Below are 12,921 nucleotides of genomic sequence, written 5' to 3'. Positions count from 1 at the left end.
CGGCGGGAACGGGCGGGACAGGGGGCTGTGCCGGGCCCGGCCTCACATCGGGGCGGCGGGGCCGGGGCCGAGCGGCGGGGGGACCGGCTTAGGGTGTCGCCTGCCCGGGTGAGGGCCTGGGCCTGCCCAGGCTGAGGCAGCGGGGCCCGGCGCGGCGTCAGCCCCGCTCTCCCGCGGCCTGTGGGGGGAAGCGGTTTGCCGCCGGCAGCCGCGAGAGCAGCCGGAGAGGGGAGCGGGCTCGCGAGGCGCCCCGGAGGACAGAGCTGTCGGCCGGCGCTTGCCGGGCTCTGGAGCGGCGCTGGCCGCGGGCGGGCCGGCCGCGCTCTGTGGGGAGCCGAGGCTCCCTCCTGGCTGGGTGGCCGCGGCGGCGGGGACACGTGCCCGCGCGTCAGTCGGGTGAGTCCGTGGAAAGATGTGAAAAGCACCAGCAGCCCAGCACCCACCCCGCAGCTCGGTCCTCCTCCCCCAGGACAGGTGAGACAGCAGGAAGAACAAAAACGAGAGGACCCACGGGCTGCAATAAAGACAGGGTAATGAGCGAAGGAAAGAAGGGAGAGAGAAGCCCGTAAGTGCTGCAAAGGCACCACCTCGCACATGCAGGCCGATGCCTGGCCAGTCTCCAAGTAACAGCCACCTTGGAAGTCAGACCCTCTCCCCTCCCCGACTTTCTTCTTCCCGTGCTTGTTTTTACTGCTGAGAATAACATTATAGGGCGTGGGATATCCCTGAGTCAGCTCAGGATTGCTGTCCTGGCTGTGTTGCCTTCCAGCCTCTTGCCTACGCCGACTCACTGGGAAGACAGAAAGAAAGCCTTGATGCTCTTTAGCAGCAGCCAGACCTCGGGTGTGTTATCAACGCTGCTTTGCCCACAAATGCAAAGCACACCACCATGCAGATTGCTATGAGAAAAATAACTCCATCCCAGCCAGATCCAGCACAGCTGGGGAGAAGGCTGCTGGGGCAGCAGGATGCAGTGCTGCATACTCCTGTGAGTATGGGATCACCTGAGCCGTCTGTGAGCCCCCCTGATGCTCTGGTCAGAGGAAGAATGTATTTTGAAATGACAAAGAGTAGGAGCTTTTCTTTTGAGAAGGGATAAATATACTGGAACGAGAGAAGGCAGTGTATGGAATAAGGACCTTTAGTCTTTACGAATTTTAAAATGGTGAGTTCTCTACCAAAAATGAAATAGCTCCTCATTTATGCAGCTACGTCATAGATACGTTTCCTGGTGAAGTTGTGTGGTTTGCAGGGGAGGATCTGGTGTTTAGTTTCAAAGTCTGCTTAGTCGTTATTGTGGTACAGTACGTCACATCCTGTGGAAAAATGAGTTTGTGTGATCTTTATATAATTATTGTATTGGAAATAACTTAGTAAGTAGGCAACTCAGTTTCTGGTTATAACATAGTAACTATGCTTCAGTTTTATGTTTGGAACTTGATAGAAAACAAATTTAGAAATATTTATTATTTTGTGAGTTGTTTGTTTTTCTTTTTTTAAACTCTGTGGTGGCCCAGGGGATAATGTTATGTGTTACTTTAAAATCTTATTTATCTCCTTAAAAATATTGGATGTAGACTTTAAGTTTCTTTTTCAATTTTTCAGAGACGGGTGTATAGAACAACAACACATGTACCGCAGGAATTAGGACAGATCATGGATTCAGAAACATTTGAAAAATCTCGTCTGTATCAGCTGGACAAAAGTACTTTCAGCTTTTGGTCAGGCCTGTATTCAGAAGTTGAGGGCACTGTAAGTACCTGAGTTGCTCTAGCATTCATATGACACTTTTCATGTACTTCAACTGTGAAATACTTTGTTTCTTAGTGATCCTGTGCAGCTGCAGTGTTGGCATTCTGGTGTCTTACATCAAACACTGAAATTTGGAAGGCCTAGGATTCTGTGTTTCTTTTTTGTGGCTGTATTTGCCATATAAAAAGAAGGAATTATTCAGCCAGCATGTAATTTCTCTATGGAGTGTGGAGTCATACTGCACAACAATTTATGGTATATTATTGTGTTTTAGTGGCACAGCTGAACCTATTATGCTTTCCACTACCAAATAATTAAGTAACATCAGAATTATTTTAAGTTGTTACAAATACAGACCTTTCTGTGTTTGAAGGGATGCACCTACTTTAATTTTAGTTAAATTTTAGGTAGAGGGTAGAAAGATGAATGTGTGAGAACAGGAAGACTACCAATGGGTAATTCCTAAGTGTAAGAACAATTATGCTGGGCAAATAATGTTCACATATGTGAAAAAACAGAGTTATTGAGTTAGATCAAAGTATTTACGTGTGTGATACACAGTCTTAAGAGAAACCTTTTCTGACTTACTGCTGAAATGCATTGCTTATCAGTAGCACAATCCTGAAATGCCTGACATTGCGAAATATAATTAGAGTACATGATGAACTCAAAGAAGCGAAAAAGCCAGTTATAAAAGATAATGAAACTAGTATTGTAAAATATTGTAAGTGTATAACTATGATACGAAATTGGTACTTAAGAATTGTGACCCCTCTTAACTTTTGCATTTCCTGATCTCTTTTGTGCAGCCTAACATGTATGTTGTTTCATTTTGTATGAATTGTAAAAACGTTTATTATACATGTGTCAGTATCACTGTTGTATTCTTTTTTGTATGCTGAGTAGAACTCAAGACCATTTTTGTGCGAATTTGAAAAACATCTAGGTTTTTGACCGACTTTAGAGGCGGTATTTCATTTGAAAACTGAAGCTATCCTCCAATAGTGGTTTCGTGGACAGGATGAGATGGTACCGCTTAGCAAGTGCAAAAAGTTAGAAGGTTCTGAAGCTTTACCTTGATTTCAAGAGCTTTAGCAAAAACAGCTTCCCTTGTTGTCTTTAAGGAAAATATATAGGACTGAAATGAGCCTTTTTTTGCCACTGAATTTAATGCCCTGCTAAACAAAGAGCCATATCGGCAGTCTCTGCTTATCTTCATCAAGGCTTACTGTTGTTATGGTCACCCACAGCATTCTAGCCGCTAAATTGGAGAGAGATGGACTGTTAGATGGATGAAGAACTGGCTGGATGGCTGCATCCAAAGGGTTATAGTTCAATATCCAAGTGGAAACCAGTGGTGTCCCGCAAGTGTCAATACTTGCATGAATACTATGTAGTATCTTAGAATCATAGAATCATTGAGGTTGGAAGAGACCCTTGGGATCATCAGTCCAACCATCTACCCTACTCTACAAAGTCCTCCCCTACACTATATCCCTCAGTACCGCATCTTGACTTGCATCTTCTTGAACAACGTAGACAGTGGGACTGAGTTCATCCTTGGCAAGTTTAGAGATGACACCAAGCTCAGTGGTGCAGTTGATATGCAAGAGGAAAGGGATGCCATCCAGGGGCAACCTTGACAGCCTTGAAGAGTGGGCCTGTGCAAACCTCATGAAGTTCATTAAGGCCAACTGCAAGGCCCTACACGTGGCTTGAGGCAATCACCTCTGTACCTGGCAATATCATGGAGCAGATCCTTCTGGAAACTCTGCTAAGGTATGTGGAAAATAAGGAGGTCATTGGTGACAGCCAGCATGGCTTTACCACAGGCAAGTTGTGCCTGACAAATTTGGCAACTTTCTGTGATGGGGTTACAACACTGGTGGACAATGGAAGAGCAACAGATGTCTGCTTGAGGGTCGGAAGGTTCTACAGAGGGATCTGGACAGGTTGGATCAATGGGCCAAGGCCAGTGAGGTGAGGTTTAATAAGGCCAAGTGCCGGGTCCTGCATTTTGGTCACAACAACCCCAGGCAACGCTACAGGCTTGGGGAAGAGTGGCTGGAAAGCTGCCCAGCAGAAAAGGCCCTGGGGGTGTTGGTGGACAGCCGGCTGAACATGAGCCAGCAGTGTGCCCAGGTGGCCAAGAAGGCCAAACGGCATCCTGGCCTGTATCAGGAACAACATGGCCAGCAGGAGTAGGGCAGTGATGGTGCCTCTGTACTGGGCACTGGTGAGGCCCCACCTTGAGGGCTGGGTTCAGTTCTGGGCCCTTCACTACAGGAAGGACATTGGAAGTGCTGGAGCTCGTCCAGAGGAGAGCCACCAAGCTGGTGAGGGGCCTAGAGAACAAATCATATGAGGAGAGGCTGAGGGAACTGGGCATGTTTAGTTTGGAGAAGAGGAGGCTGATGGGGGACCTCATTGCCCTCTACAACTCCCTGAAAGGAGGTTGTAGAGAGGTGGGGGTTGGCCTCTTCTCCCAAGGGAATAATGCCAGGAGCAGAGGAAAGTTGCGGCAGGGGAGGATTAGATGAGATATGAGGAAGAATTACTTTCCTGAGAGGGTGGTCAGGCACTGGAGCAGCCTGCCCAGGGAGGTGGTGGAGTCACCATCCCCGGAGGTATTTTAAGAAACATGTAGACATGGCACTTCAGGGCATGCTGTAGTGCCCAGGATTGTTGGTTTGTGTCTGTTTGTGTGTGGGGTTTTGTTTTGGGTTTTTGGGGGTTGTTTTGTGTGGTGTTTTGGTTGTTTGTTTGGTTTTTTTTTTGTGGTTGGACTTGATGATCTCAAAGGTTCCTTTCCAACCCTGAAGCTTCTGTGATTCTGTCATTTACCTGGACAAGTGTCTGACACTGTCCCACATGACATCCTGGTCTCTAAAGTGGAGAGACACAGATTTGATGAACGGACTGGGTTGCAGTTAATGGCTCAATGTCTCAAGTCACCCAGCAGTGACAAGTGACGTTCCTCAAGGGTCAGTACTGGGGCCAGTGCTGTTCAATGTCTTTGTCGGCAACATGGACAGTGGGATTGAGTGCACCCTTAGCAAGTTTGCTGACAACACCAGCTGTGTGGCTCAGTCAACATCCTGGAGGGAAGGTATGCCATTCAGAGGCACCTGGACAAGTTGGAGAGGTGGGCCCATGCGAACCTCATGAAATTCAACCAGGCCAAATGCAAGGTCCTGCACATGGGTCACTGCAATCCCAAGCCCAAATCCAGGCTGGGTGGAGAATGGCTGGAGAGCGGTCCTGAGGAGAAGGACTTGAAGTTGTTGGTGGATGAGAAGCTCAACATGAGTCAGCAATGCGCGTTTGCAGTGCAGAGGTGAAACATATCCTGGGCTGCATCAAAAGAAGCGTGGCCAGCAGGGTGAGGGAGGCAGCTCTGCCCCAATGATCCGGGGAACTACAGGCTTGTCAGTCTGACCTCGGTGCCTGGAAAGGTGATGGAACAGATCATCCTGAATACGATTATGTGGCACATGAAGGACACCCAGGCAATCAGGCCCAGCCAGCATGGGTTCATGAGAGGCTGGTCCTGCTTGACAAACCTGATCTTCTTCTATGACCAGATGACCCGCTTCGTGGGTGAGGGAAAGGCTGTGGATGTTGTTTACCTGGATTTAAGTAAGGCCTTTGATACGATTTCCCACAGCATTCTCCTGGAGGAACTGGCTGCCCATGGCTTGGACAGGAGTACTCTGTGCTGGGTAAAAAACTGGCTGGAGGCCAGGCCCAGAGAGTGGTGCTGAAAGGAGTTCAATCCTGTTGGTGGGTGGTCACGAGTGGTGTCCCCAGGGCTCGGTATTGGGGCCGGTTCTCTTTAAAGTCTTTATCAATGATCTAAGTGAGGAGATCGAGTACACCCTCAGTAAGTTTACAGATGACACCTGGTTGGGTGGGAGTGTTGATCTGCTGGAGGGTAGAAAGGCTTTGCAGAGGGATCTGGAGAGTCTGCACCGATGGCCCGAGGCCAATGGAATGAGGTTCAACAAGGCCAAGTGCTGGGTCCTGCCCTTGGGTCACACCAACCCCACGGATGCTCCAGGCTGGGGGAAGAGCGGCTGGAGCTGCCTGGCGGAAAAGGACCTGGGGGTGTTGGTCAACAGTCAGCTGGATATGAGCCAGCAGTGTGCCCAGGTGGCCAAGAAGGTGACCAGCATCCTGGCCTGTGTCAGGAACAGCATGGCCAGGAGGACTGGGGCAGTGACCGTCCCCCTGTACTGGGCACTGGTGAGGCCCCACCTCGAGGGCTGTGTCCTGTTTTGGGCCCCTCACAACAGGAAAGACATTGAGGTGCTGGAGCAGGTCCACAGAAGGGCAACGGAGCTGGTGAGAGGTCTGGAGCACAAGTCTTGTGAGGAGAGGCTGAGGGAGCTGGGGGTGTTCAGCCTGGAGAAAAGGAGGCTGAGGGGAGACCTTCTCGCTCTCTCCCTGAAAGGAGGTTGTAGAGAGGTGGGGGTCAGTCTCTTCTCCAAAGGAACAGGTGATAGGACAAGAAGGAACAGCCTCGAGTTACACCAGGGGAGGTTTAGGATGGGTATTGGGAAAAATTTCTTCACCGAAAGGGTTGTCAAGCTTTGGAAGAGGCTGCCCAGGGAAGTGGTTGAGTCTCCATTCCTGGAGGTGTTTAAACGCCAGGCAGACATGGTGCTGAGGGACATGGGCTGGCGGTGGGCTGGGCAGTGCTGGGTTAATGTTGGACTTGATGATCTTAAGGGTCTTTTCCAACCTAAATGCCTTTATGATACTGTTCTACAATCAAGCTGATACTGCTGATATGTAGGGTATATGCAGCTGCATACATGTAGGTGATGGTGAGTTATTGCTCCTTTCTGTGGTCTTGAGCTGTGTCTTTCTGTTTCTTAGAATCTGTCCTGGGATTAGCCGGTTCCAGCAGAGCTAAAGTGAGGTGGCCTCTACTGTCTGGGTTTGCCACTTAGAGCATAAACTGCATCCTTTATTGTCATTGGGAACTGCCTGACTGGAATGAGGCTGTTATGGCCAAAGTTGATGCAATTGGATGACAGTTTTGCAACTTTGCTTTTAGTAGGTAGAAGTATGATTCATTAACCTAGCAAGTTAATTGAAGGGCAGATGCTCTGGTAGAATTACTAGTATGCTTTGATTTATTTCAGACACTAATTATGTGGGTTTCCTTTTAACTAGTAAGTTGTATCAACATCATGCTAATCTCTGTCTTTGTTCAGGGATTGGTACTTCTGGGATTTCCAGCTCTGAAGCTTAACAGGTAGCCTGCAAAGCAGAAACAAGCTTGCTTTGGTCATTTCCATCTCCTGCTGACACTCAAAATGCACCCTAATAGTTAGGTTATAAGAATAAGCTTTTTAAAAATAAGTAAACAAATAAAAGCCTGTTACTGTCCGTTCTGGAAGGCTGCCTACTTGAAAACTGATCTTTATATATGTAGTGGTGCATCACTTGCTGAGAAAGTAAATGCAAAAAGGTTTGGAAGTCAAGCTGTTCAACAGATACAGTTAGCACTTGCTTCAGTAGCTCTGTCGCAAGTATTTCTTTGATGATGGTATGTCTTGAGCAGTTCCTTGGCAACCTGCACGGCAGAAGGTGTCGCAAGGCAGGCACAAGGAGAGCGTGACGCTTTTGTAAAATGGTTGGAGCAGCACTAATACTGAAAGTGAAATCGTGGCCTTATTCTGAATGCCTTTCTCTCGGTAGGGAATCCAGGCGAGACTGTCCCAGTGCAGTCAAGTTGCTGAATCTTGCATACCCTTCCTGGAAATTGTATGTTATACAAACATCGGGCAAATGAGTTTTAAGGTCTTCTGAAAATATACCTTATGTCTGAGGCAATATAGCAACAAAGTCTACAGTAAATAGGCTTGGAAATATGCTAGTAAAAAAACTTGACCTGATCTCTGTTTCTGTAAAGCAAAAATGAACCGTTACTAAATGTTCCAGGGTCTCTTTATGCACTGCTAAGATCAGAGGGGAACAAACAACCTATTTATAATACTTTTCTCATTCACCCTTAAAAAGGTCCTTATCATGCTGAAATTTTAGTAAAATAATATGACAAGCTGTTTCATATTGCCTCTGTGATATGTGTTTTTGTTTTCGAGATGATTCTCCTCTGTGGAGGAATTCCTTTTCTCTGGAATCTGTCTGGTCAGATCTCTGGTCGTGCTGGGTTTGGACCAGAATATGAGGTAAGCAGTCTTTTCTCTTTTAGTGAAAATGTTTGGTCCATGAACTATACTGTTAAAATAATTTTTATTTTTAAGCTTGCATTTGCTTATAGTGGGATTTAGCTACAGGTACAATACAATGTAGTAAAAAACCCAGATTTTCTGGTAGCGCAATGATTCAGCGAGTCTGAGACTGCTGACAGTATGTGACTTTTAAATTAACTAAAATAGCCTTGTATGTTAAAAACATTCACATCTCAAAGCTACTTGAGTCAAACAAGGTGGTAGGTTGGGTTTTTGTGGCTTTTTATTTGGGTGTTGTCTTTTTCCTAATCTTATATGTGACCTTCCTGCACAGTAAAGGGGTAAGAAATTTGAGGCTACTGCTTATGTTGTCTTTGTGCTGTGGATGAGCTGAGGATTTGTCCCAAATCCTTAACTTTTTGTTTAAATCTGTTTCATGAGTGTATATATATTTTCTTTCTGTAACATAGTAAGCTATTTCAGTGATCAGTAATCTAATCATCACAGACATGTTATTTCTGTGAATTACCTATCTTCATCTTCTAACCGATGACATGAAATCTGTTTCTAACACCCAGAATATTAATGTTAGTACAAGTCAGTAAATATCAGATTTTTTTTTTCCTTTTTAGATTGTCCAGTCGTTGGTATTTCTGCTGCTTGCAACGCTCTTCAGTGCAGTGACCGGTCTCCCATGGAGTTTATATAACACATTTGTCATAGAAGAGAAACATGGCTTCAATCAGCAGGTATTGTAAATAGGACTTATACTTACCTAATTGTCTTCAGTAGCCTTGGCTGGATGGATGGCCTGGTATGTCCGTATCTGTGCCAAAGATCATTAGTTTTAGGAACATTTCTACTCGCACTGTGTAAAAATAAGAGCAATGACAGTTTGTGACCGTTGCAGAAGTACCCATGCCACACCAGAATGTCTGCGTGAGCCCAAGCCTCTGAGCAAAGAGAAGTATGTCTTCCAGCAGTGCAACAGAGAACACCTCAACTGTTCATTTTTGGATGGACTGTTCTTTTGCCCTTTGTATGCCCTTCCTGAGAAATCTGGATCACTGCTTGATGGGGCAGTTCTGATTCCTGGACACTGAACAGATGAAACAAAAATTATTTTTCTCCTTATTTTGTTTCACTTACTGATTTCTTGTATCAGCCTTTAGTAAATCGGAGAATTCAGCTCTTCATTTGTACTTCTTTTAGGTACTCACTTAATATCAACACTGGCTTTCTTAATTTCTCTCATCAACTTGGTTTAACCTGTTTCAGTATCAGTTTCTCATGGGATCAGATTTTCCTTTTGGGAGAGGAACCTCAGCTGCACATCATTAGCCATTTCATGCCAGAGCACAAAACTTGTTTTCTGCTTTTGGACCCAGCTAGTGTTGTCTACAGTACTTTCTGTTCCAAGTCTAGAAGGAAGTTTGGGTTTTTTTACAGGCTCATTGTAAGAAGGGTAGAGATGCTCTGGTATTTGCCAGTTTCAGTTTCAAGTTTCTATGGAGGCAGGAAGATTGAGCTAGACCACCTTATTTCTAAGCTGGTAAATTGATAAATTGATGCTTGTTATTGCTTCTATAAAACAAGTAAGAAAACAAGTGAGAAAAAAAAGCTCTAAATGCAATGATTGGACACTCTCTCAATGGTCTTTGAAACAGAAGCCTGTAGATCCTGACACATCCTATATTATTTTGGTTCATGTCAATTATTTAGTGGCATACTGTTTTCTTTCCAGGAAAGTCCAACTATGAAAAATCTCAGTGCACAGTTTTGCTTTGGTATCTGTATGTATTGCTGGAAACTGCAAGGCTTGTTTGATTTCCCCCCTGCCCTGGCCCCCAGTCTTTAGATACTGTGCCAATGGCAGCTCCTGCTCCAGTCTGGGAAGCAAATCTGAACGTCGTTCTAGTTATTCGTAAGCCTTGAGCTTGTCACCAACTCAGAACGCTTTTTATATTCCATATAGCTCTCTATTCTTATAAAAAACCCTTGTGGTTTGAAAAACATATGTGTAACTTCTAACAATCACTTTTTTCTCTCACCAGCAAGTAAATACTCATCATCAGAATGATGGCACACATAGCCATTCATATCCTAGGTGATTCTGAGCTGTAGTCCTGGAGATCTTTTTCCTTTTGCAGACTTTACAGTGAGAATACTGTCAGGCTAACATCTGCTTCTATCAAGGGAGGAAGGAATGTTGCCATGCTTCCAGAGCATGAGTCAAGCAATCTTTTTTGGGGAGAAATACCTATCTGATGTATTTTGTTTGTTCTCTGGCTGTCACTTCTCTTCTGTAGTCCTCAAAAATTGTAAGGGCTGGCAAAGTCCTAATTCTAGTAATGTGCTTATGCCCTGGCCTAGCCTAGATATCCTTTAGACATTCAAAATCCCTAAATATGCATCAAAAGCCATCTTTCGCTTTTGTCTCTCATGTCAATCCTGAGTAGTCGCATCAGGAGTGCACCTTGATTGTCTGTCCTACCTTAGTGAGGAGTAAGTTTCGTCTCTGTGCCAGGTCTGCAAGCCCTTTATGTCCAGGACACAAAAGTCCAAAGACTGTCAGCACTGGGAGTTGTAAAGCACTAAAAATAGAGCAGACTCACAGACTAGCTGGTGGATGGAGACTTTGTCTTGATCAGGCCTTGAACAGGCCCTGCCTCTCTGCAGAAGAAGCAGAGGGTGAAATACTGAACATAGCAGCTTGAGCTTCTTTAAAACTGGCTTGAGAGCTTGCAGAATCCATGTGGTTTCTTTGTGTGCTTTAGGTAGGGTGAGGACGATTCTGGGTATATCTTCCAGACATTTTCTCCCTGGAGCTGTGCTCTCTGGGCGCTTCACTGTTGTAAATGCAAGCGTTGTGCCTGATCAATTGAAAAAGGAAGACTTAGCACTGACACCTATGGGTCTTGATAAGTGCTTGATTGAGCTACCTGCATGATGGCTTTTACAAGTTTGTTTTTTTTGCCACAGTGGTCCTCATGCCAAGAACTGAAGGCTGAGTCCAGGTCCAAACTGATTAGAGGTACAGCCCTCTGACTACTACCTCTTAGTAGTTATGCAGGTGGGAAATGATGAGATCAACACCGGAAACTTAAAAACAATTAAAAAGGACTTTAAGACATTGGGGAAACTGGTTGAGGGATCAGGGGCACAGATAATTTTTTCAGCAATACCCTTAATTGCAGGCGAGAATACTGAAAGAAATAGAAAGGGATATGTGATTAACAAGTGGCTCAGAAACTGATGCCACCAACAAAATTTTGGGTTTTTTGACCTCAGGGAAATTCACATGGCACCAGATACGATAGCAGCAGACAGAGCACACCTGTCTCAGAGGGGTAGGAAGATACTGGCCTGCGAATTGGCAGGATTTGTTGAAAGGGCTTTAAACTAGGTCTGAAGGGGGAGGGGGTTAAACACAGGTCAAGCAGAAAAAAACTCGAGGAGAGCCATCAACCTACCATCTCAGCTAAAAAGTCAGCCCCTTTAGGCACCCAGCTGAAGTGCCTATACACAAATGCACGCAGCATAGGGAATAAGCAAGAGGAATTAGAGATGTGCGCACACCTCCATGGCTATGACCTTATTGGTATCACTGAGACATGGTGGGATGGCTCTTATGACTGGAGTGTGGGAATGAAGGGTTACAGACTCTTCAGGTAGGACAGGATGGGCAGAAGGGGAGGGGGTATTGCCCTCTATGTCAAGGACCACCTGGAATGTATGGACCTCAAGTAGGGATGGATGAAGACACAACAGAGACCTTGTGGGTGAGGATTAAAGGGAGCACAGGGGCAGGTGAAGTTACAGAAGGAGTCTGCTACAGGTCACCAGATCAAAGTGACAGTGAGGATGCAGCCCTCTATAAACAGATAGGGGCAGCATCGTGCTCACACACTCTGGTACTCATGGGGGACTTCAACCACCCTGACATCTGTTGGAAAGACAACACAGCAGAGCACAGGAAATCCAGGAAATTCTTGGAATGCGTTGAAGACAACTTTCTTTTCCAAATAATTGAAGAACCAACGAGGAAAGGAGCAGCGCTGGACCTTGTCTTTACCAACAAGGAGGGGCTGGTCGGGAATGTCAAATTCAAGGGTAGCTTCAGCTGCAGTGATCATGAGATGATAGAATTCAAGATTCATAACGCAGTAAGGAGGATGTGCAGCAAGGTGGCTACCCTGGACTTCAAAAGAGCGGACTTTGATCTCCTGAGAGATCTGATTGGCAAGGTAGCATGGGAAAAAGAACTAGAGGGGAGAGGGGCCCAGGAGAGCTGGGTGGCATTTAGGGATTGCCTCCTCCAAACTCAGGAGAGGTGCATCCCGAAAAAGAAGAAGTCGGGCAGAGTATCTGGCAGGCCCGCATGGATGAGCAGGGAACTGCTGGGCAAGCTTAGGACCAAGAGGGAGGCCTATAGAGGGTGGAAGTAGGGAAAGATGGACTGGGTAGAATACAGAGAAACTGTGCGAGTCACCAGAAACCAGATCAGGCAAGCGAAAGCCCAGGCAGAACTAAATCTTGCCAGGGATGTGAAAAATAACAAGAAGAGCTTCTATAGATATATCAGGGATAAGGGTAAGACGAGAGAAGCAGTGGGTCCCCTCCGGAGGGAAGCGGGAGACCTGGTCACCCAGGATGCAGACAAGGCTGAGCTACTGAATGAGTTTTTTGCCTCGGTCTTCACTAGCAGGAGCCCTGGCCACATTGAACAAGTCACAGAGAGCAAGTACAGGGGCTCTGAGAATGAAGAACCACCCACAGTACAAAAAGATGAGGTTCATGACCTCTTAAAGAACCTGAAGGTGCATAAGTCCATGGGACCTGATGAAATCCATCCACGGGTCCTGAGAGAGCTGGCAGATGAAGTTGCTAAGCCCCTCTCCATCATATTTGAGAAATTGTGGCAGTCTGGTGAAGTTCCCACTGATTGGAAAAAAGGGAACATAAC

The 12,921-nt window shown here is 46.0% G+C and overlaps 1 protein-coding gene across 1 annotated transcript in view; it reads left to right on the top strand.

The window, feature by feature from the left end:
* The first annotated feature begins 532 nt into the window (after window positions 1-532).
* The window catches only part of ZMPSTE24 (zinc metallopeptidase STE24), a 28,568-nt gene continuing 16,179 nt past the window's right edge, over window positions 533-12,921 (top strand). The window contains exons 1-4 of the mRNA XM_014949178.1: window positions 533-988; window positions 1,606-1,752; window positions 7,866-7,952; window positions 8,588-8,704. Coding sequence (XP_014804664.1) covers window positions 890-988; window positions 1,606-1,752; window positions 7,866-7,952; window positions 8,588-8,704 — 450 coding nt within the window. The 5' untranslated portion in view covers window positions 533-889. The remainder of the gene's footprint in view (window positions 989-1,605; window positions 1,753-7,865; window positions 7,953-8,587; window positions 8,705-12,921) is intronic.

The sequence above is a fragment of the Calidris pugnax genome, unplaced genomic scaffold (genome assembly GCF_001431845.1).
Source record: "Calidris pugnax isolate Ruff unplaced genomic scaffold, ASM143184v1 scaffold174, whole genome shotgun sequence".
Classification (NCBI taxonomy): Eukaryota; Metazoa; Chordata; class Aves; order Charadriiformes; family Scolopacidae; genus Calidris; species Calidris pugnax.
The sequence above is the reverse complement of the archived record's forward strand: the minus strand, read 5'-3'. Positions and strand labels throughout refer to the sequence as shown.